Here is a 24,299-nt window from a genome sequence, read left to right as displayed (position 1 = left end):
TGATGCCAGTTTTCCCTCTTTCCAAAATTTTCGCGGATTTTTCCTCAATTTATTCATTTTTCCTTTGAACCGCACCTACATATCCCTACACCCCACATAGTTGCATTCCTCATTCCACTTACAGTGATGGGTGGCAACGCTGAAATTCTGTACCTGATCCGGCCACTTCGCATATCCGGCTCTCTCATTTTTTTGCCGGCCGAGGAAGACAGCAACTATGCTGGTAGTAAATTTATTAAAATTTTAAATATTTCTGGGTCACATGCAACATTTTATAACGGAACAGTACCTCCTCCTTTGGCAATTCATTGTCTACATATAGGTTCACATTTTTCTATTGCCGTTCGGCACATCCAGAAAACATCGAGTTTTCGGTATTTTGAAAACTTTCCAGCAACCAATTTCACTAGGAAAAAATGGAAGTGGACTCAATATCAATATCGACATTTTTATTTTATTTAAGGATTTCTTGGCCTCGTTGTCAATAGTTGCAACTTAAATATCCACGCCTTGGAACATAAATATTTACGCGAGAGGAGTGAAGAAATTACACATAAGTACCATAATAATTTCATAATTAAAAACAGGTAACATATACTTCATTTATTGATTGCACATAGGCGTGTATGGATTGGTTAATATTCTTAATATATACGCTGATAAGGACTAAACTCAACAGCCAAACTTCAGATGAGAGACTGCAACTGATAAACACACAATTTCTTCGATTTTCAAATTCAATATACATCGCGAGATCTTTCCATCGTCCTTCCACAGCTCCGTTTTTCACTGCAGGTCCATAGTGGAACTGTCGTCATCATTTATTTGTATTTTGATATTGTTGTTTGATGGCGAGTCCAGGCGGCTTCCTGTCTGCAAAGAAGTCGACTGTGGTTTGATGCTGTCTGCAACGTTGACACTTCCTCGTCGACTTATTCTCGACTTGATGCGACTATTGAGTAGGTCAGATTTTAGTTGGGATGGGGTAGGTTGTACCATAATAGTAGAAGTGCTGCTATTGCGACGGCTAGTACTCAGGGATGGTATATCATCACAGCCACCACAGGCTCCTTCGGAATCGGTGACCTTGTCACTTTCTTGCGGCCGCAAGAAATAACGGCCTTCTGCCGAGCGAGAACGTCTAGTTCGAACCGAATCGTAGCGCACCATTAACAGATTCTGTAATGATATGCGAGCAATTCAAGTGGATATGCATTTCAAATGGAAAGGTGATAGTAACCTCTTGCATTTCTGTTCTTTGGCTTGATTTGCGGGCTCTCCTCAAGCCATGCTGCTCCTCCAGTTTGTTGGCCACAGAATACACCCAATCTTTGGCTTGAGGAAACCCTATTGATGACTGAGATCTTTCGGGCAGATCTTGATTTAACATTGAATCTCTCCGGCCGGTACTGCTGCCAGCCTCTAAAACGAATATTCTGGGGAAATCTATAACAAAGTCACGGCTTCTGATTAAATCAGCCAAAGCCCCATTTTGCCTTTGGTTCGTGTTGCCGGGAACATTTAGGCTAGAGTTGTTATTCACTATTGGATTTGGTTCATATTCAAGAATGCTTTCCTCGCTGCCCAAAAACTAAGGGAACGCACAAATGATAATGTTAGGTTTCAAGATATATGTGCATATTAAGGGTTCTGCCAGATATCCTTTTGTAGCGTACACAGAAGCAAGAATCTACAGGAAGCATTTGTGTCTTCTGTTTTAAATAATAAAGTGAGTATAAGTGTATGTTTCAACATTTCAATCTACAGCTACTGCACCTTAAAATTAAATGCATTGTCTAAAAAGTAATGAATGAAAGCTTCGATGTTTAACTGAAGAAGTGTTTGGTTGCAGAGGCCGAAATATGATTGACTAAAAAAACACCATTTTTATGTGTGTTTTAAATTGTTCTTTACTTGAATAAAAATCAAATCTGTGAAAACACACATAGGAATGGTGAGTTTCGTTTGCGTTCATATTCATTCGACGTACAGACCTCAAATATTTTCTCAGAAGACTGTCGCTATTTCGTCAAAGGGTGCATTTGGTTTTTGTATGTTCAAAATGTGACGACAATACAATGATAGGTAATTTATTCTTGTATTCTACAACCTAAAAAATTATTATGTTTCTAATTTCTAACTCAAAATGCATTATTAAAAAAAAAATCTTACGAATTTGGAAACATATTTTTGCAATTTAACCAAATAGGTCGTTGACAATGTAGTTCCAATCATGGTACAATGATATCAAGGTAGGGCTATGATACCATATGATTTTAATTTTTTTTTATTTTCTTGGCTTAATATGTCATCTTTATTTGTTTATGTATTTGTTTTCTTTTCAATAATAAAAAAAATGTTCAGAAAATATTCAAATTCGGGTGTTTTCAAAATGTTATTTCAACGTATGCATCGACAAAATCTACAGTTTTTGTAGCGAAATAATCCTTAGAGATATACAATACATGATTTTGAAATGAAGTGTTGACCTTTCATTCATTTATCGCGGTTTTCAATTATTTATTCAAAATAAATGCAACAAGTTCTTTGATTTTTCATTGTTTTGATACTAATTCTGACATTACAAGCCAGACAGGTAGACCTCTATACTTCCAATTTTTTCAAAGTTGGCCTACCTTCTCTTTATTGTACCATGGTTCCAATCTTAACACTTTCAGCTTGGCATCAGTCATAAATTAAACACTGTGCGTATTAAAGTTAACGTCACACGTAAATTGGGAAGGAACATGTGTCACCTTAGAGTGAACTAAAAGAATTTCCAACATTATCTACCCGAAACTTTTCTCTATTAAATAGGTCTACTGGCCACAAGATGTTATAATTCCGCAAAACAAACAAAACTAGTAGTCTGCATGTGGCAAAAACTGAAAGAGGCCATTATATGGGTGGATCAGATTGTGTTTAAGAACGCAAACAGATTTAATATGTTTAGCAAAAGTAACCCCGTTGGTACTATGGCTGTGGAAATGTATCCAACTTAAAGAGACCCCGATGTCCTTCTTATAGTTGTTATCGTACATGTGAACCATGAACTACGGAAAATTGTGGAAACTGTCAGTGTCGACAACTGCAGAAGTTTTCAATTTGTAAAAAAGTTATTCTAAAATTTATATTAATTTATCTGAATATTAAGCGTTATTACAAATACTAAATGAAAGGAAGCACGGTACAAAAGGTCGGTCAGAATGCCCATCTGACAACCAATTGCAGTCAAAAACACAATTGTGATTTGAAATCAGAGAGAGTCACATCACAATGGTGCAAAAACTTTATCAAATCGTTGACAAAAGTATTCTTTTCCTTCCAGTAGCCTGGCAATCAGCTGAATAAAATGTCAAAACATTTATACAGTTTTTGTATGTGTATGTATTGTTTTGAAAAATAAACAAAATAATTTTGAAAATCTTCAAATGCTGTTGAAATTTAATTCGTATTTAAAGCTTTGTTTGCGTTTTGGGAGGAAAAAGAATTGTAATCGTATTAGCAACTGGAAAGTGTGAAAAATCCGCGATGTTCCATACATTTTTCACGATTAGGATAACCTAAATTAAAATATTGTGAGAATAGAGTCAAATAAACAAATAAACTTGTTGCATTTGTTATTAGTAAACTTGAATTTACAAATCTCTAGTTTCAGAGTTGTTTTTTTTTTTTAATTTAATCAATCAGACCTACCTGAAATGTTTTGAATTTCTAAATAAGTACCGAGTTAAAACTTTCCTGAACTTACGCTTCAAATTTCAGGATTTTTTTAAATAAAAATTTTAAATTTAAATTTCAAATATAACTTCTAAATAACAAACACAATTTCTGAATTGACGGTCGATGTTTTTCACCACACAAGAAAAATAAATTTATTCAAATGAGAGTTACCTAAAAAGTGGAACATTTTCAACTCTGACAATTAAAACATTTCCTTTGTTTGTGTGTTGAAAAGAGAAATAAATAATAAAAAATGTAAATGTTTGCAATTGGAAAATGTTACAATGGGGGTGAATTTATAAATATACGCTGAACTTTAATTGGTATGGTATATCCGCTGAATCTAAATTATAGTTGAAAATGAATTGCATTATGGGGTTTCCTGTACTAATTGTCGGGATTGCAACGACATCCATTCAAATTGAGACATCATTACCATGCCAAATTCATTGAAGTTATAAAATAAATGCAAGGTACTTTGATTCAAGTTTGGTTTTGAAAACATTTAATTTTGACATTTAATTTTGGGATTTTCACTTAGTATTGACTTTATCGTTATAATTTCTAGCTTATTTGTAATACTAGTCGTAATAGAAAAATTGTTAACCAATGTTCGAATCTATCCTAAAATCGTGTTAGTTTAAAGTTTATATACAAGATTGGTTTTGAGTGTTTTCTTCCAACATTCAATTTCGAAGGTTTGTTTAAAATTTGACTAGCCTTAAGTCACCGTCTGCTTTTGCACAAAGTCTACAAATTGTCATACTCGTCACTAGCTTAAACCAAGCGATTAACAAAATATGGCCTTAGCACTAGAGGAGGGGGTGGGAGAAGGGTGTACAAAAGTTTTTTCTTGATTTCTCTGGACTTCAGTTGGATCAGTTAAAAATAACGTAAAACTATAAAACTTATAAGTACTTTCATGTCAAGTCTTAGAACTCTTAAGTATTCATTTTTGGGATCAGTTTAAGCGTTTAAACTACAAAAGAAAAATCAATTAAATTAAGAACAATTATTTACATAAAGTTGTTGTTGCTGTTGTAATGAAGTGGGACAACTACAAGTAATACAAAAATACGTATGGCGCTCTGGCACTAGCATGGGCCCAGACATCCGACGCTTCAGTGTTTCTGCTGCTCCACAGCTGGGTGGGTTAGACATCGGTCACTTGGCGACTGGCTGTGCTCACTTGAAAGTTTGCTATATGATCGATTTCATCCGCTTCTGGTATTGCGGCGCTTGTCTCTTGCCGATGGTAGTAGGACTGGTCGTACTCGTGACTACTGTGCGGTTCTAGTGACGCTGTCGTCTGGGTCTCCACACTCGCACTGAATCTATTGGGCAAACATGAGGATGATAGGGGGGGAAGTGGAACTGTTGTCGCCGATGGTAACGACGATGCCAGCGATGGAGGTGATGCGGATGCGGATGAAGATGTGGTGTGATGTTGGTGGGTTGAGTAATGCTGTGATGACTGCGATAGGCTGTTGCTTTGGCGGGGCACTACTCCTAGAACTACAACCGGCACTTCAGTGTCGTCTAAGGGGGTGGCATTGTTAGCTGGCAATTGTTGTACCGAGGGTGTCGTATGAATTTCATCACCCACCACATAACCGTAGAATTTGAGAACGTCTAGTTTGCACATTGGACATGTACGATGTTCTATTAGCCATGGATCAATGCAGTTTTTGTGGAATTCGTGCCTTGAAAGTAAATAGTTCAACGAAAATTAGAAGTTTGTTAAATACACAGGTGAAATACACGCAGCATACTTGCAGGGCAGGACACGTATGAGATCCGAAGCTTTGTACGCCTCGATGCATATGGCACAGCAGTCTGACTCGGCGTCTTTTTCATCAGTACTCTTGCCAGTCTTTGTGGGTATTTTCATAATGGCCTTCTTGGTAACGGAGCAAAGATGGCGCTGCACAACAGAAGAAATCGGTCAAGATGTCATTTTCCATATACAGTCTAATAAATACTCACGGACTGTTGATCTTTGGACTGCATGTATCTGAATTTTTGTATATAATAAAAAATTAACCAGACCAGAGATATGACCATGAGAATAATAAAGGATATCGCCACGAACAGGACAGATGTTCTGAAAATACAAATGCATTTAAGTGCCATTGATTGACGACAATCAGACATTAATCGAAGTAATTTTCGTGTGCAGTTTTCTGTGTGCAGAATAATATGTCGGTAGCTCGTTTCAACCAAAGTCAATCAAACCCAATTAAAATACCATATCTCTATTTCTGTGGCTGCAATATATAACATTTGATCATGAGATCAAATAGAATAATGTGCGGAAGAAATTATTTTAAAACGGTCCGGTATTTAGGACTCGGAATTTATTTAGCTCATCCGGTTTCACAAAGCCGATAACAATATCCGTTTCTCCCGAGTGGTGTAGGTTTTTGGATAGTGTGTAAAAACCCCCTCGGCGATCGATAACCAATTATTATGGACATTAACTAATTTTAGACAGCCTTAAATGCTATCGAATTTTGTATTCAGTAATGATCTTCGGTGTCAGATCTTCCGTCCCTCTCTGGCCGTACATCCAGTATTGACTGGTGGGATACACGGACAAATTACTAATTTTAGACAGCCTTAAATGCTATCGAATTTTGTATTCAGTGATGATCTTCGGTGTCAAATCTTCCGTCCCTCCCTGGCTGTACATCCAGTATTGACTAGTGGGATAGACGTCCGAAAATTCCCTTATCGCAATTGTTGTTTAAAATAAAATTTGTTTTCATTCATATCAGCAATGTGGGAATGCATGTTTATGAGCATTTATATATTTGTTCTCATCACCGGCACAGAACTGCAACATCTGCCTGGCCTGTTGATGGTGATTGTCGAATACGAGCAAGTTCAATGACCTGTGACGCATTAGCTTTGTATTTATAATCGCAATCGTTCCAAATGGGACATTCAATCAGCGTGGTCTGGTGGATGACATGCCGTTTCATGTAAATATATTTCTAATTTTGGGAACATGCGGTCCCCCAACGGAACTCCAGTCACCTTCTTTTGAGATTTGTCCAGAATGCGTCTGAAATGTATCACTCACCTGTTGAGACTGTTTATGGGTCTCATTCCGCTCCTGCCTTCAATAATGTGAGCTGTGACATCCAGACCCTGATCCAATCTCATGGCCATATCTTGGCCAATGTCTTGATAAGTTATCACAGCGGTTATATTACCTAAAATACAAACGGTTGACATTTAATTGACATTGCGAAATGCGTAGTTTCCCATGCACCGTGTGCAACGAGAACAGAACAGATCGGAATACTACTCACGCGATTTGTCCTTGATTTGCATCTTTTCCAAGTTCATGACGGGCTTGTCGTTGTAAATGATGATCCCTGATGCCCTTTTGCTGTAGACATTTTTCACCTTCTCCTCGAAAGTGCAACGACCGCGACGGACTAAGGCGATCCACGAAATGCCCTCAGCTGGCGTTGGCTGGCCATTGGTGCCCAGAATATTGCTGGAGCAGGCAGTGTCATCTTTTATATCCTCAGCGTCGCTGATATGCACCAGCTTGCCGTGCACATTAAGGATCCTACCTTCGCCGTAGCGGGCTTTCTCCTCGCTGAACTTGACATGGCTATCTACGTAGCTGTAGTTGAGGAAGGCATATGTGTAGATGTCTACGGCTATGCGTTCTTCGGCAGCCATAGTTTGGGTGGTGTTTACTGATCGGAAATATCGTTCCAGTTCCTGGTTAGCGGTCGACATTGCGTACACCATTTGGGACCTACTTGCTGTGTAGGATGAACGTATGTCACTCTGCAAGGATAAACACACCAGTAGAAGTAACACTTCGCGTGTATCCATTTTCAGCGAACTGTTGTAGTGCAATTTGCCAGCGACTTTCGGCTCTTTCCTCCTTTTTTCACTGTTTTGATGATTTTGATGTGATATGTGTGCCAACCCAGTTGTCGCTGCTCCCTATACAATGATAAGCGTCGGAATCATTTGCTGCTTTCGTAAGCGCATGCAGGCGATCATTGGTCTTTTCCCGAGATCTTTTGTTTTGCGGTTTTTTAATTGTTGTTGTTTTTCTCTGCGTCTTTGACCAGCAAGACTTTCCAAAACTTGAGCACCGCGATGAATTTTCGTCAACTTTTCACCTCAAATATCGTCAGAGTTCTAAAAAGTCAGTAAATAAAAAAAAATATTTTAATTCATGGCGGGCCGGGTCTTTCTCGATTTCTTATCAAAAGTTCTTTTAGTGCCTCTTTGGCAGTAAAGGTTTATTGTATTTTTATTCTACCCGTTTTCTTCATGCTGCACTGATAAGATTTGAAGAGTTCGTAAATAATGAATGTAATTTTGGTCTTGGCTTCATTTTGCGGTAGGAAGTGATTGAGGGAGACTGTGCAAATTCAGCTGTACCTACAACCAGCTCTCGACATGTCCTGCTTTTCAAGAATCCCCACCTGAATAGAAATCGCATCAACGAAGACACACACGCCACAAATATTGTCTCTTTTGTTTGCGAATGTGTTTTTCGGACTCTGTTAGCCAGAAAACGAAAAAACGACTAGACTGCATAACACACGACTTGCTGCTCGGCCCCACCTTACTCGCAGTTGCCGCTGCTGCCCCGTTCCGGCACGGCATGCAGCGATCGCGACGAGAGCCAAAATTGTCCCCAACCGTATGTATTGCATACGGCATTGTCAAGAGCCCTGTGACCGGGGGAGTGGGTGTCGACAGGAGGCTGATGTGTTTATTTGCGGTCGAAATGTTTAGCCAAGAATATGCGTCTTTGTGTATTGTTTGTTTATTATTACTTTTTGTTTATCATTTCTCCGCGGCCAACGTTCTGCACGTAGAGAAACAGGGCTGTGGTAGACGGAGTCGACTAACTGACCCACTACAGCGACGACACACTTCATCATCCTGTTTGGATTAGGTGCCAGAATATTTCACTGCCAGATATCGGATATCAATTAAAACAAGTTAAAGAGTATCAGACGGTTTTGTCGACATATTGATACCCTCAGCCTTTATCCGTTTATTCAAATATATTTTGACATGTTTTGACCCTCGATAAGAGAGCTACCGATGCAGTAGAACAATATTGTCCATTTCGTTGCTGACCTTAGTCTGATGTTCGAGAGTTAACGTGCGCACCAGCCATCCAACCAGACAGACTGACGGACGGACATCGCTAAATCGACTCCAAATGTCCTGAAACGTATTTGGTCCAAAGAGACCTAGGGTCTAAAACTGTTATTTCGACTAGGTACGTTTTGGCCGTATCAAATGATATATACCCTCCTCTCTAGCCCTATTGCTGGGAGTATAATGAACATGTTCGCGACCGAATAAACGGTCGACTTTGGCAATTTGGCGTTTCCAGATTGAGAATCGCCAAATAAAATGAAATTAACAATCTTAGAGCGTGCACACACATAGCTACCTCCACACGAATCTACCCAGTAAACAATTTTTTCCGACTGCTCTGATTTTAGATTTTTTTCCGAAATTTCTGACGTTTTTTTCAGAAATTTCTGATAGAAATTGGTCCGATTTTCTAAACATTTTTTTTAGAATTTCTGCACATTTTCCTGTGTTTTTAAGCGAAAAAAACTCGAAAAATGTACAAACGGAGAGAGTAGATTGTCTATTGCTCTGGCATATTCTCTCCCACATGTAAACGGATGGTGGTGGTTTGACACATTCTCTCCCATAGTAGTTGTTGTTGTGATCATTCATTTCAAGATCTCAACAACAACAAAGCGCAAAGCAAAAATGCTATTTGTTATTGTTATTGTGAACTGTTAGATTTTCCGTTGTAAAAATGTGCGTTTTGTTGTTGTTGTGAATCAGCCTCTTTCTCTTTCGTTCCCAAAAAAATATGATGGAAAAAAATTGGAAAAACAACTACATACCGGTTTTCTGTGTGCACTGCTTTTTATTTTTAGTTCTTGTTTAGCAGTTGAAACAGAAACGTGCTACTGTATGTTATGTTCCTAATAAAAAAAATATTTATAATGTAAATGTATTATAGATGTAATATTTAAACTACATTTTTAGGAAACCCGAAATAAATTGTTTGTTTTTTAAATAAATATGTGTTTTTTTTTTTTCATTTTTAAGTGGTGTGACGATTTTTTCGATATTTCTTCCGAATTCTGAACGATTTCTTTCAGAAAATCGGAACTTTCTCCCGAATTCTGAGCGTTTTTTTTTCAGAAAATCTGAATTTTATTCCGAATTTTCTTTCGAATTCTGACCGATTTCTTTCAGAAAATCTGAATATTCCGCCGAATTTCCAGACGAATTCTGCCCGATTTCTTTCAGAAATTCGGAGTTGTCCTCCGAATCTTTTCCGAAAATCTAATTTTTTCTCCTATTTTTTCAAGAATTTTCACCGAATTCGGACCGAATTCGTCCAGAAAATCTAATATTTTTTCAGATTTTTTTCAGAAAATCTTTCCGAATTCGGTGACCACGTCCATACAACTTTCGTACCGAAATCGGAAGGAATTCGGAATCAGAATCGGACATTTTTTCAGAGATTCTGACAGAAATCGGACCGAATTCGGCAAAAATTGTTTACTGGGTACGAACTCGTATGCGGTGTGTGTATGTGTATGTGCATATAGAAGCGATATTAATTACGAATAAAATACAAAGCGATTTGCGAAGCTTAATTATTATTTTAGACATGTTCCATATTATAGAATCATGGAATTTGAAAACAACATGCATATTTATATACACCCCTACATACTGGCCATGTACGAGGGAGAAAAACGAAGAAGCCGGTTCAGTTTAGGAAACACTTTAAAATGCCAGCCACACAAAGAACGCGCGGGCAAACGGGCTATGAAATCAAACGCGCCTAGCTGCTAGTCCACAAACTGTCTAAAATATGGTTATTAGCGCGGTTACTCCGACGTTGTTTTTCTTTATTTGGACGTTGTTGTTGTGCTCTCTGTTCATAAGATGTCAAGCGAAACGAAGAAAACATCTACACAAAATAACAACACTACTCATAAATTAAAGCACAAAATATCAAATGCTGAAAAACGTGATTATCAGAAACGTGCTGGACATTTTTAATTTGACGCAATTCGAAACTAATATTTTTGGCATGGGCGAATTCTCGTTGATGGTTGTTTTGGTTGTGCGGTAGCTGCTCTTTCTGCTGCATCTCTCCATCGAGTGAATACCATTCAGTCCTGCTGGATAGACTGTTGTGTTGGAAGCTCTCTCTCTCTCTCTCTCTCTCTTACATTTCTGCACATCTCCCTCTAGACTGTTAAGGGGTTTAGCTATCTACCAGGAGGTGATCAGGATGGCTACGTACTTATAACGACAAAGCAAGTATAGCATCTGTAGCTGGGTTACAACCCTCGCCCCTTGACAGGAGCGTTGACAAGGCACCCTTTTGTGTTTCCAAAAGTGGCACTCTTCAAATGTGTTACGTTACCATTGACGGACCACAACAGAACAGCATAGCCAGTCTATCACGTTACATTGGTCAACAAATGTCCTTATTTTGTGGCATCGGGAACTATAAGGGAACAACTCCTGGGCCAACTGCTCTGGACTAAGCGGTTTGGTCCGTCATCTTGCGATAAAAGTGGAGTATCCTTCCCTATAAAAAAATTTGTGCGATTATCGCCAGGATCAGCTTCGTACCTCTTGTGTACATGAATTTCAAAGCAATTTCAAAACTCAAAAGCAAATCAATGCACACTGGCAAAAGTGTTTCGGACTTGTTCCTTTTGCCAAAAATAACACGAATGCCGCAGCTGAATGAACTCTGCCGAATATACATATATGTATGCATATTTCTGCACACATGTATATACACCGTGTGTTTCAATTCGGATCGAAAAAACAAAACTTTGAAGCAGATGTTCAAATATTTGTAACCGAACACAACGTTTGTTTTCACAGATGTGCAACGCCGTGTGAATTTATTTATTTTGATGTAAAGAAGTCTGGTTGAGGTCAAGTAAAGGAATTCACATCTGACTGAAATTGTGCTGAAATACTGTGTACTGCCATGGTTGAAAGAGTGCTTCATCGTTTTCTTGATGCTTTCGCTTTCGATTTCAACGAGTCTACGTAAATAATATATGTCGATCGTTTCGTGCTGTAACACAAATAAGCAAGAATCTATGGAGAATAGCCTTAATAATGTGTTAGTGGCTCTTCTCCTCCTACACACCAAATAAATCGGGAGCTCAATGTTCAAGGGCAATACTTAGTCGATAAGATAATGATAATGCCGATATACTCCCGATATATTGACTTTGGACCAGTTCGAAGCAGTTGACGTGACATTTATCATATTATCTGTATACGCCTGTTTCTTGATGTTATGCTCATAACAGAGCATAAGATACCGAACAACCGCCATGCGTGCACACTCGCCCCTTCATTCAATTATATTATGTCGTTGTGCATTCTCTTGGGGAAGACCCACCATTTGAATCCGGCGAGTTGGGTCAATCTGACAAAATGTCTATCAATCCATGAGTCGTAATTATGGCCGGAGCATTGTGAAACATTCCATTGTATTGGTGTAATGGTCAGAATGGATGGAGATGGACAGAAAATATTTACAAGGAATATTTACGTGATTTTGGCTTGATTATGTAGTAGCTCCATGAGCCACATTTACACAGATATACGAGAATTGAATTGCTTGAATATTTCGCAAAGATTCTGACACAGATCAAATGGAAAGATTCCAATGTTTTGGGGAATTACATTCTAGATAAAAAACATTCCGAGGCGTTCAATAAAGGGAACATTTGACAGAGTTAATTGCGGGCGGTCACAAGCATATGTATCTTGCCAACGATATCAAACATGGGCTCCTCGACAGCACTCAAGGAACCAAACTAGGCAATTTATATATTTGGGTCAAGCAATGGAGTGCATGAGGAAATTTCTTCTGCATTTGAATTAGAAAAATGGAATTACATCATCCGAGAATTAGAATTTATGGAAAATCACACATTGATTATACATTCGCGATGCATTACACCAATCTTGAGAACGACTTTCCCGACGGAACTCCGTTTAATTACAGAACAGTTTTTGTTTCCTAATTTAATTTGTAATTGTGTAACTCAATTATGAGTTACACCTCGCTGTGGTGACTGCATGAATGTGTCGGGTGAGAATGTATCGGCTCTTGCTGCATCATCCTTTGTTTTGCTTGTAAAATAATGGGGTATTATACCCATACATACGTATTTGTAAACACTTGCAAAGCATATTTGTAAACATACACATCAAGTGTGAGGCAAAGCTAGTTGGACAAAAGCCAATATTCGTCGGATAAAAATACTCAACATTGTGTTTAAGTTTACTATGTATGAACGTGTGTATGTATGTATGTATACTGGTAACGATTGTTTTGTGTCGATGCCGTCAAAAACGTAATGAGCATTGATTTTTTCGATTTTTCTTACTTCTGCTTACGACAATATGCAGCAGTGGCTTGTGAAGACTTTTAGGTGACAAATTGTAAGCCCCCTCAACATCTGTATTTATATTCAATTTATATCTTGAAATTGATTATTTTTTATTCATATAAAACAGACACTCCCAACTTTTAATGGAAACCTGTATCTAATCGTGCAGGTCGTTAAAAGGACCCTTTTTCGGATGGGTTCTTGTGTTGGGTCCTCAACTAGTATCGTGTACTTTGATTGGGTCATGTATGTGAGTGAATATGCCCAATTTGTTATTTATTTCTTTTCTTGAAATCGACATGAACTACAAATTGTCAATGTCATAGCAAGATTTTGTTGCTGTATTCTTGGTCATCAAAATTTACCCCAATTTCTGTGCCGAAATCATTAATTTATGGACTCTCGATTTGGATACTGGCCAAATCATGCGTTGGTGTTTGGTTGTTGCAACATCAGTAATAGTACCGTAATGTGATATGCCACGGGGGCGCTGTGGGAGATGTCAAAAGTCGTCCCCATAATGGAAGTAAATTGCGCAATGAGACATCAAAATAATCATAAAAAGAAGCCTGTATATTGAAGACATTTAATATGAGGGACAATTGTTCGGCCTTCAGCCATCAAAGCAATTTCAAACACTGTGGGTGAAATGTGGCGAAAATTGGAGCATCGCGGAAGACCTGCAACTTCGACGTAAACAATTCAAAGCGATACATTACAAATACGACACAATGCTGAATTGCACAATTCAGCAACTAGGAATTGCGTCCGATGTTTGGCAAGAGAGTAATTTCCATTGGGTGCAACGGAAGTGCTTCCATGGAATCAATGATTTCACAAGCTCAGTCGCTAGCGTCAAAGGTAGTGGCCAAATATTCGATAATTTTGCATTATTTGAACCAAATTTTTTCCTAATATGGGACATTCTGTCGATCGTTCCATGTTTATTTTTCGTAATTATATTTATTACATTTGTATTGAGGTATGTGTATCAGTCTTAAATTTACATTTCTAAAGGTGAGAATGCATAAAACGCTTTTTTGACTGGCTTAAGTCTTCTTCGGAAAAGAGCAAATGATCATAGGCACAAAATCGAACTAAGTCAACCTAAAACTTCTTTGTTCCTCTTCGAAGCCAGGTGATGACTTATTATTATTGTTGTTTACCCTGCAAATAATTCTGGACTAAGTGATCCATTGCAGCACCTATGGATTAGTTTCAACATTGTCTTATGTAATGCAGCCATGGACCACGTTTTTGCATAAAAAGATTTCCTAGTTAAGTAAAGGCAAGTGTTCGTGTTTCATATTTTGCACATGTTGAGCTGTTTAAGGCAAAGATGTGTGGGAATTATAAAATAAACCATTATAAGGCTCGTAATCCAAACGAAACTTTGTATTATTTTGTGCAATTCGAATTTGGGGGAAAACAGCGTCCATTAGAGTATAGGCTATAACCAAAGTACGTAGCAATATCTTGAGCGACTCATTGGTGCGAAGTTTTTCGACAAAGCACACGTTGACTCAAAAGTCGTTGTTATCGCGGAATAATAAGGTACTTGTTACAAGAAACTAAGTCTATGGATAGCGAACGAAATAATGGATCTACGGAAGAAAATTGTTAGAAGTGTGCGATTAAATTACTAGCAAAATCGAAATCTGTACAACGCTTCTCACTACAATTGACAGCGAAGATGGTGTACAAACATACGTGCAGTAACTTATGCTTTTAACATACAATACCCCATAAATAACATTTCATGAAGAACATTAATATTGGCATTGGCTGCAATAACAAAAACATTCCTCGTGATAATAGCACAAATCGAAATTAGGTCATATCCGTTGGACCCGACGGCGATAAACTAATGAAACGCTCTCGCTGCTCGGCGGAGAAGCAATCTCAAGTCAAATGTATTCCCGACTGGTGCAGATAAAAACATTTCCAAGAACGGTTTGACGACGGCAATGGATAAAATAAAAAACAATTACTTGCACAGCCGAATGTTTTTCGAAATTTTGAAGCAATCTTACGTATGAGATGTTGCTATTATAGAGCAGCCATTACATGAGGCGGATTCTTTGAGAATTATATATCAAGCGGCCATTGATATTATAAATTTGCAAAGTTATACAATAAATTGGAACCGTCATTTGAGAATCAAATGTGTGATATTAGATAAGGCTTTGTTTACATTACTTTACTTCCATTTATTTATATTTTTATACAAAATGTGTGAATTTAATTAATTCGAAAACATTGATTTCCAAAATATGTCCAAAAAGGCCAACATTGATATAAATGAAAATATACATCCGTCACAAATAAATTGAAACAATAATAACCATTGTTGGGTTCTCTCCTCTACCGTTTTGTTCATCATTCATACTACGTTCAGATGGGATAGTTATTTATTTGGTCGCCATCGCAAATGTGATTTCTATTTGCACGTCACCCTGAAGGCACCTTAAAATTTACCAGTTCTGCATATGGTGTAGAGGCCCACCTACATATGTACACATACAAAGATTTTAATTCCACCTGAGTGTTTGTTGTTATTTTAAACTTATTTGTTCGATTCTTTTTCGTTTTGGGCCGGAAAACGTGTTTTAGTTAAAAATAAATGTTAATCAAGCAAGAACTCGACCTGAAAGTGGGAGGTAAATAATAGGATTAGACGGCCTTTGGACGCTGCCGTGTCACAATTTGCCTAGGTATAAGTGAATGAGCCGAACTCAAGTAAAAGGTACTTGAATTAAAAAAGGATAAATAGATTTATATCAAACAAATGTATACTCTTTACGCCACATTATATCTGGTCGGTACAGGGACAATCCGAACGAAATTTTAATTGGCATATAGATCAGACATTATTATTCATCAATAAGTAATAAATATGAGTGAAACTAATATACATTTTAAACTTTGAATGAACAGTGCGAAAAAAACAAGTCCCGTTACCTTGGGTAATGTATGTGCGTGAAGATAAAAACGTTTTTAATTTTCGAACACTTTCAGTTGTATAACAGTGTATAACAGTTCAAAAACGTTTTTGTATATGAACGGAAAATAAAAACGATTTTCTAGGTTATAATAAAAACGTTTTTCAACGTGTTAGACTTTTAATCTTAGTCATTTGTTTGATTTACGAAAAACGATTTTTATTATCTCCTAGTAAATGAAATACTAATACAATACAATATGTATTGATCTAAGCATTTCATTGTAGAAATTTTGAGAAAAAAATTTATCATCGAAAAATACGATTTTAAAGGACAAAATATGTTTTGGCCTATATCTCAGGATCAAAAAAGGATACGCGTATATGGAAGGTATCGTTAGAAAGGTGATTCCTTCTACTTTCCGAATATGTGCTGATCTAAGCATTTCATTGTAGAAATTTTGAGAAAAAAATTTATCATCGAAAAATACGATTTTAAAGGACAAAATATGTTTTGGCCTATATCTCAGGATCAAAAAAGGATACGCGTATATGGAAGGTATCGTTTGAAAGGTGATTCCTTCTATTTTCCGAATATGTATTGATCTAAGCATTTCATTGTAGAAATTTTGAGAAAAAAATTTATCATCGAAAAATACGATTTTAAAGGACAAAATATGTTTTGGCCTATATCTCAGGATCAAAAAAGGATACGCGTATATGGAAGGTATCGTTAGAAAGGTGATTCCTTCTACTTTCCGAATATGTGCTGATCTAAGCATTTCATTGTAGAAATTTTGAGAAAAAAATTTATCATCGAAAAATACGATTTTAAAGGACAAAATATGTTTTGGCCTATATCTCAGGATCAAAAAAGGATACGCGTATATGGAAGGTATCGTTTGAAAGGTGATTCCTTCTATTTTCCGAATATGTATTGATCTAAGCATTTCATTGTAGAAATTTTGAGAAAAAAATTTATCATCGAAAAATACGATTTTAAAGGACAAAATATGTTTTGGCCTATATCTCAGGATCAAAAAAGGATACGCGTATATGGAAGGTATCGTTAGAAAGGTGATTCCTTCTACTTTCCGAATATGTGCTGATCTAAGCATTTCATTGTAGAAAATTTAAGAAAAAATTTATCATCGAAAAATACGATTTTAAAGGACAAAATATGTTTTGGCCTATATCTCAGGATCAACAAAGGATACGCGTATATGGAAGGTATCGTTAGAAAGGTGATTCCTTCTACTTTCCGAATATGTGCTGATCTAAGCATTTCATTGTAGAAATTTTGAGAAAAAAAATGTATCATCGAAAAATACGATTTTAAAGGACAAAATATGTTTTGGCCTATATCTCAGGATCAAAAATGGATACGCGTATATGGAAGGTATCGTTTGAAAGGTGATTCCTTCTACTTTCCGAATATGTATTGATCTAAGCATTTCATTGTAGAAATTTTAAGAAAAAATTTATCATCGAAAAATACGATTTTAAAGGACAAAATATGTTTTGGCCTATATCTCAGGATCAAAAAAGGAAATTTCATGTGTTTATTTCTGTATTAGTATTTTATTTACTAGGGGATAATAAAAATCGTTTTTCGTATATCAAACAAATGACTTAGATTAAAAGTCTAACATGTTGAAAAACGTTTTTATTATAACCTAGAAAATCGTTTTTATTTTCCGCTCATATACAAAAACGTTTTTGAACTGTTATACACTGTTATACAACTGAAAGTGTTCGAAAATTAAAAACGTTTTTATCTTCACGCACATGGGTAATGTTTTGTTTCGTGTGGAACTCACAGAGCATGCCAACATTTTAGCGCCAATGTGATAGTACCTAATATAGTACCGTTTCGAGTTTGAGGAAGCCCAAATGGAATAAATGACACCAAAATGTGTAACGTTTACCAGGCTTTACCGGCTTATTTTAAAATTACTCCTAGGGAGAATATCGCCAGGCAAAACCAAGGGAACTGATGAGGATTGGTGGCTCGTACCCAAAACCATGGTATTCGCTTCCTTACCCCCTGGAAAACATTACATCTTTCCTAGGCATCAGGCCGTTATTATTTTATTATCCAGAAATATTGAACTTTTGTTAGGTTCAAGGACTTCATATGAAATATATGGTCTCTTCAAATGTTGGCCGTATGGGGACGAGGAACCAGATTTGTTTTAAACTTGATCTAAGAGACACCATTATTTGACGAGGTGCGTTTTATACATACTCTGTGTGGGCATATGGCTGAGAAGATAGGGGTGGTTAATGTTTTTGATTTAAACATAAACTGAACGCTTGCCAGTTTGGTTGTAAAAAATACTTAATTATCTGAGTTTAAATGCAAACAATGACAACTAGAGGTGCCACATGACGACCATAGAAGCCGCACTACAATCCATCTTAACGGCATGATTTACACCAAGAACGTGATCAAGTCCGTATTTGCCGGTAAGCGGATCGCTTACAAAAAAAAACACATTCGACCCCATTCATTAACACGCTGATGTGTTTCCACTTTGTATTGTTTATCACTTTTATTTGTAAATTAATTTGATATTATTATTGGTTTCAACGGCTTCGTCTAAAGTTCAGCTTGTGTTTTCCTTATTGAATGGTGCGTGTCTAGAAACGTGATTAGGTGGCAAAATTTGCATATTTTTATGTGAATTTCATACTCTCGCTTGATTGCTCTGCGCCTGTTTTCTGGAACTATGCGGAAAAGATTTTCATAAGTGATCGCATGGGTTGTTTGTGGGACATCTTTGTGGACATAAAGTCCCACATTTTCTTGCGGTTGATTTCTGATGGGCTTTTTGGTGAGGTTATATGAAAGAAAAGCAAACTTGTTTAGCAAGACGTTTCAATGACATTATCAAAGTTTTCAAGAGCCCTTTATTTATTTGTCATAACAATCGTTTATTATTAATACTAAAAACTGGACTACTCTGCACATAATTGTATAGAAGTTGGGAAACTGAAAATTGTGATTGTCTTTAAGTTAATCACCTGCAAAGCAAGCTTGAGTTAAATACTGGAAAATATTAAAAAAAAAACCTCATTTTATTGGAAAAGAAGTAATCGCTTTTAATCGCTTTCATACGATGCGCTTGAAGACAGTGACCATTTCCGGGTTACACCAAATAATTAATATTTCGAATTAATGCCGTTGCTGTTGTTTTAAGATGTTCAAGCCTGAATGCGTATTTACATATTTGACGTCACTTCAATGCAATCGCTAACCATGTTTGAATAACTGGATATGTTGTATCCGACATTCATTTATTCTTTTCATCTATCGAAATGTTGTTGTTTTCATTCTACTGTCAACTCTCTGTGCCGTTGATTGTGGCTGAGCAGAGCGTCACATGTTATCAAAAGCAAATTACGTTTTAAGTTAGGACTTCCGCTACCGGGAAGCAGTTCAAGCCATGGCCTAGTGCGCGTTTCAAAATTTGTTCATGTTGTCGTTTGGTTATTGTAGATCTCTATCTCTACTTCTTTTACAACAAGATGGTGCATAGTTTGTTGTCTGACACTGCTTTAAATGAGATATTCCAAAATATCTTCATACTCCCCCCACTAACTCACTTCGATTCGGATGTTATGCCGTTGGAAATTTGGGTCACCGCGATTTAAAGTGAACTTGTAACACTAATACTCTTTGCTGCGCTCCCATCAAGTGTTTGGCAATACGTATCAACAATTGCCATGCAAGTGTGTATATTTGTATGTAGGTTAGCGGGTGGGTGGCATCCACTTTACATCGAATGATAACAACAAAGCAAACAAACATGAAGTGACTAAGTTATTTGTGGTTAAGACACTAGGCTCAATGACAAATGGGTCATGCAGTTTACAATTTCACAAATCGGAAGTCCTACAAATATGGGCTGGGGGGATATTTGAGACAAACCATTAAAAGAGACAAGTCCAAATTGGATGCATTTTGCACCAAAGCGTTATCCAAACACAATGTGGATGGATTGTTTTTCACATGGCCTTTGAACTGTCAAGATTCCCCTTATTTGCAACAGCTTTATTACTAATACTATTTCAAACGAAATCAAATAGTGAAATTGGACATTAAGTTATGCTTTGATCGTGGAAATCGAGATCCAAGACAAAACAGTTCGATTACTACAAATCGCTCATGTAGACATGTATGTAATTAATCTTCCACATGTCAATTGATTAGAAAAAGATTGCAATATTTGTTTCATTCCGGAATGATGTGGATTGAGCAGGTCTCGCAATGTATTTGAATTGTTACAGTTCAGAAGAAATCCTTTCTCTGCACATCCTTCGTTTAATCTGTGTTGAACGCACATTGCTTCAATTAAACTATTGAAATGTTTCCTTTTTATCCCCCCCGTCAAGACGTTCGATGATTTTTCGTGTGACAGTTTTCAAAATGAGCGCCCTTCCACGCACTAACTTGGCATGTGTGTGACACTCACACCCCCAACACTTTTCATATTCTCAGGGGGTGATCTTCTGTTCTTTCGATTTAATCATATCCCCAACAACAGCAACATGAGGGAGTAGTGTGATGTACCCATGCCGAGAACTACACCAATGTCGGATGGGAGATTGACACCATGCCAAGATATCGTGTGGGACTACAACGCTGCAAGATTTCAATTAGCTCAACTCTGTCTCTGCATGAGTTTTCTTTATTCTCGCCCTGTTTGTTTATCTACACAAGTGGAGTAGCTGGGGCAAAGGGTGGCTGACTGCGTATTCATTGTCTGCTGTTCCCAGCTCTACAATGCGACAATGCAAATTGTTTATAATTATGTAGTTACATGAACATTTTTGTCAAACTGAAAACTCATAAAAATTTAGTTCTTGTGGTTGTTGTAATATTAATTGTCTCGACATCGCCAATGCTTTTGTTTTATTCTGTTTTTTATTTGCCGTCCTTATGTGTGTTTATACCCTCCACCATGCAAAGAAGAGTACATCTAATATACGAAGAGTACATCTAATTTGTGATCAGCGTAAAATTCTAAGTCGATTTAATAATGTGATTTAAATTTGGTATTTGAAACTTGCAATAGATAGCCAACCAACCCTATACCAGAAAATTGTCTATGCAGATTCGATTCTACGACGGAATTCAGCACCTTTTACTTGAAAATAAATGGGTGCTTGACTTCACATTCGCTTTCTCGCTATGTTTTCCAACATATGTGTTGTGTTGTGTGTATGTCCGTGTATTTCATTTCGTTATCGCGTACGACGCATTGCCAATTAATCAAAAGAAGAAAATTAAATCTGATTTTCTATGCGGCAATAATTGATTTTTATGCCAACACTTAAGTGTGAACCCATCACACCGATAACAAATAATACAACAATTATCAATTTAATTTAATTGAATTGTTAATAGGGGTTAGCGTTTGCATTTGATAGTAATATGAACCGGTGAATTCTGGTTAGAGTGAACGAGCCCCATATTAAAGAGTTCGAAGATGAAGAATGCCAAAGTATATTACTGATGTTTCGAAAGCAATCAAACAATCGTTATTAGGAATCAATTTGACACTTGTTCCAAAAACCATCTGATTTGTTATTGGAAATGTGTACATGATCAGGATTCTTAACTTGCAAGACCTATTATGAATTTTAGATGCCTCAGCATTTCGTGCGATTTACGTACCAACAGCATGGGGAATGTACATTTCATACATTCATACTTATGTACATGGTTCAAGGAAACGAAAAAGAAAATATTCGTCATTACTTTTGCTTTATTATCCATGTGTTGAATTAGCTGAATATTATGCGGTCGACTTTATTCAAACAACAGATACCCAGTTCCCATACAAGCGAAGAAATCACATGAATTTTTTAGTCCCAAGAGTTGACGGGTTTAGTATTAAAAGAGTATTTAAAAGTTTGGTTGGGAAGTATGATAGGAACCATCAAATTGGAGAGATGTAAGTGCGACCAGAAGACTAATGCCTACAAAATTTTATAACTATGCCACAATTGTGAACCGCTCAGCATGACATTTTCCATGGTAACAATTATAGTCTAGTCCAAGTGAAACATTTATAGATTTCCCCATATTTTGTGGGTGAGAATGGGCAAAGGTTTAAATTTAAGTTGCTTTACGTTCTGTCCTGGTGTTTTGTTTTAAATGAATTTCTTGTTTATTTTGTTACTAACCACTTCATGTTATCCACATTAGTTGTAAATCCTTGATTTGACGAAGGCGAAGCAAACGTTTCAGAAGCGGCCAGCTTTTAATCAGCTGTTAAGCTCAGTACGTGCACATTTGAACGTCGCTATTCCTCTACATGTCCATGGAAAATTAGGGGTTGTTAAGGACATTTGGAGCAGATAAATACCGATACATGTTTCCACTCTTCCCGTTTGACATTTACGAAAAGCGTCGAGAGAGTATTGATTTTCTCAGTGAAGAAAATCAAGGAAAGTCCAAGTGTTTGTGCTAAGAAAAACAACAATAATAAATACAACGCTTACCTTTTTCGTTTTCTTAAAATGAATTGTTAATTTAAGCTTATCGCAGTGCTGCTACAACTCCAAAGCCGTTTTTGTTGTCAGCTGTTTTTGTTGTTTCTGTTGCTAAATCAAGTTGGCTTAAATCGAGTGGTCTGGTAGCGTTCTTCTGGTGCTTTTGTTTGACTTGTTTTTCTTTTGTGTGAAGCTATTTATATTTTTTGTGTTTCGCTGGATTCGACATTGCGTTAAAAATCTCAAGGTGTAGAGCTGTTAAAAAACTGAGATAATTTTTTGATTTGCCAGGATATCTTCTGGATGTTTTCTTGGCCAGGAGAACTGTAATTGCACAATTGTAATGGATTTGGCTTAAAATGTCACACACACAAACGCCCAACACTTTGGTAAATATCGACGAATCTCACGAATATTATTATTTATTTTTTGTTGGACGATTAATATTTTCTTGCTCTGTTTCTATTTTGCTTTTTTTTTGTTTTACAACAACACCACTCCACCGAATAGAACAGGATCAAGTTTGACTTTGAATTTGTATCACAGAACTGAATTTACAATTACTCTATTTGTCTTATTTGTTTTTTTATTTTTTCTTCTGACACCAGACAAAACCTATCGCACGGCGCACGTCCTCCCTGTTCGGCGGTTGTATACACTCTTACGACTGACTAGGGATACGTAAGTCGACTTTTGTTTGATTAATCGAAAAATCCAAAAGCTAAACTCGCAAAGTCGATCTTTTGTAATCGATTTTGAAATCATCGATTTTATAATTTTCTTTTTAATATGACCTTCGCGATTACGGCTAGTCTACACATCGTCAAGCGTACAAGATTTAAAAGTTGAACAACTTTAAAATTGACTGAACGACTTTTTTTAATTCAATACAATAATAAAATTCAATATAAAATATTTGTGTGTGGTAACTCACCTAATTGGAATCGACGGTGTTGTCAGAACTCGTTTCTGCTGTCCAATTAGAAGAACATCAATGGTCGGTTTTACAAAGCAAAATAAATCTGCACATTTGTCAACAGTTTTCTAACTCCTTCTCCTTGACATTGGTCCACGAAAGAATTCAAACGACACTTACCGAACCGATGACATTAACGACATAAGTTAATTTATTAATTTGCGTTTCCGATCTAAAGATTAAAATTGGAATCCGAACGCACGAAAAATCTACGGAACGGCAACATTCTGAGCACGAACTATTCAAAACACACACACACAAATTATGTTAACAGCACAACTCATAAGCAAGAGAACAACAAGAGAGTATTCTCATCGGAAAGTGAAAAAGAAATCATTATTTTTCAATTATATTTCACCAGGATTTATTGAAAATCAATATTTCTCATCTTTTTTACAATTATTTTAATCTTAAATTGCAAATGTGCCAATAATGAACTTCACTCGCGAGTCGCGTCCGGCCGCCAAAAAAAAAAAAAAAAACAGAACGATAACTGAAGAGGAGGAATTTGCAGAAATAGTGTAGTCAACTTTGCAAACGATCGAAATAATCGCCAAAATGAAACATTCTGATAAAACCCGTTGTGCATTCAAAATTTGAAATGTTGCAAAAGGCACTATGTTCCATGCCCTGTTTCAGAACAAGCAAGAATGTAATAGTTTTGCAATTGTTTTCGATA

The 24,299-nt window shown here is 36.8% G+C and overlaps 1 protein-coding gene across 4 annotated transcripts; it reads right to left on the bottom strand.

The window, feature by feature from the left end:
- Positions 1–569: 569 nt before the first annotated feature.
- On the bottom strand, positions 570–23,313 carry LOC101900662 (E3 ubiquitin-protein ligase goliath). Of its 4 annotated transcripts, none has more exons than XM_005181986.4 (8): positions 22,654–23,313; positions 7,041–7,896; positions 6,809–6,941; positions 5,710–5,827; positions 5,496–5,647; positions 5,330–5,426; positions 1,241–1,591; positions 570–1,179 (listed from the first exon to the last, which is right to left on the bottom strand). In XM_005181986.4, exons 2-8 carry the CDS (start codon positions 7,579–7,581, stop codon positions 787–789), a joined length of 1,785 nt encoding a protein of 594 aa, XP_005182043.2. In that variant the 5' UTR covers positions 7,582–7,896; positions 22,654–23,313; the 3' UTR covers positions 570–786. The 4 variants fall into 4 exon arrangements, with proteins under 4 accessions (XP_005182043.2, XP_058975299.1, XP_011291876.2 ...); XM_059119316.1 differs by lacking the exon at positions 22,654–23,313 and adding an exon at positions 8,187–8,340; XM_011293574.3 differs by lacking the exon at positions 22,654–23,313 and adding an exon at positions 8,021–8,174.
- Positions 23,314–24,299: the final 986 nt, after the last annotated feature.

Source organism: Musca domestica, unplaced genomic scaffold (genome assembly GCF_030504385.1).
Source record: "Musca domestica strain aabys unplaced genomic scaffold, Musca_domestica.polishedcontigs.V.1.1 141, whole genome shotgun sequence".
Taxonomy (NCBI): Eukaryota; Metazoa; Arthropoda; class Insecta; order Diptera; family Muscidae; genus Musca; species Musca domestica.
Note: the sequence above shows the minus strand (reverse complement) of the source record. Positions and strands in the feature narration are given on the sequence as shown.

Coding starts and splice junctions, on each gene's coding strand:
- LOC101900662 (XM_005181986.4), bottom strand. CDS start 7,581: ATGGATACACGCGAAGTGTTACTTCTACTGGTGTGTTTATCCTTGCAG. Junction 5,648..5,709: donor AGTCCAAAGATCAACAGTCC/GTGAGTATTTAT, acceptor TCTGTTGTGCAG/CGCCATCTTTGCTCCGTTAC. Junction 1,592..5,329: donor TCAAATTCTACGGTTATGTG/GTGGGTGATGAA, acceptor GCGTTCCCTTAG/TTTTTGGGCAGCGAGGAAAG.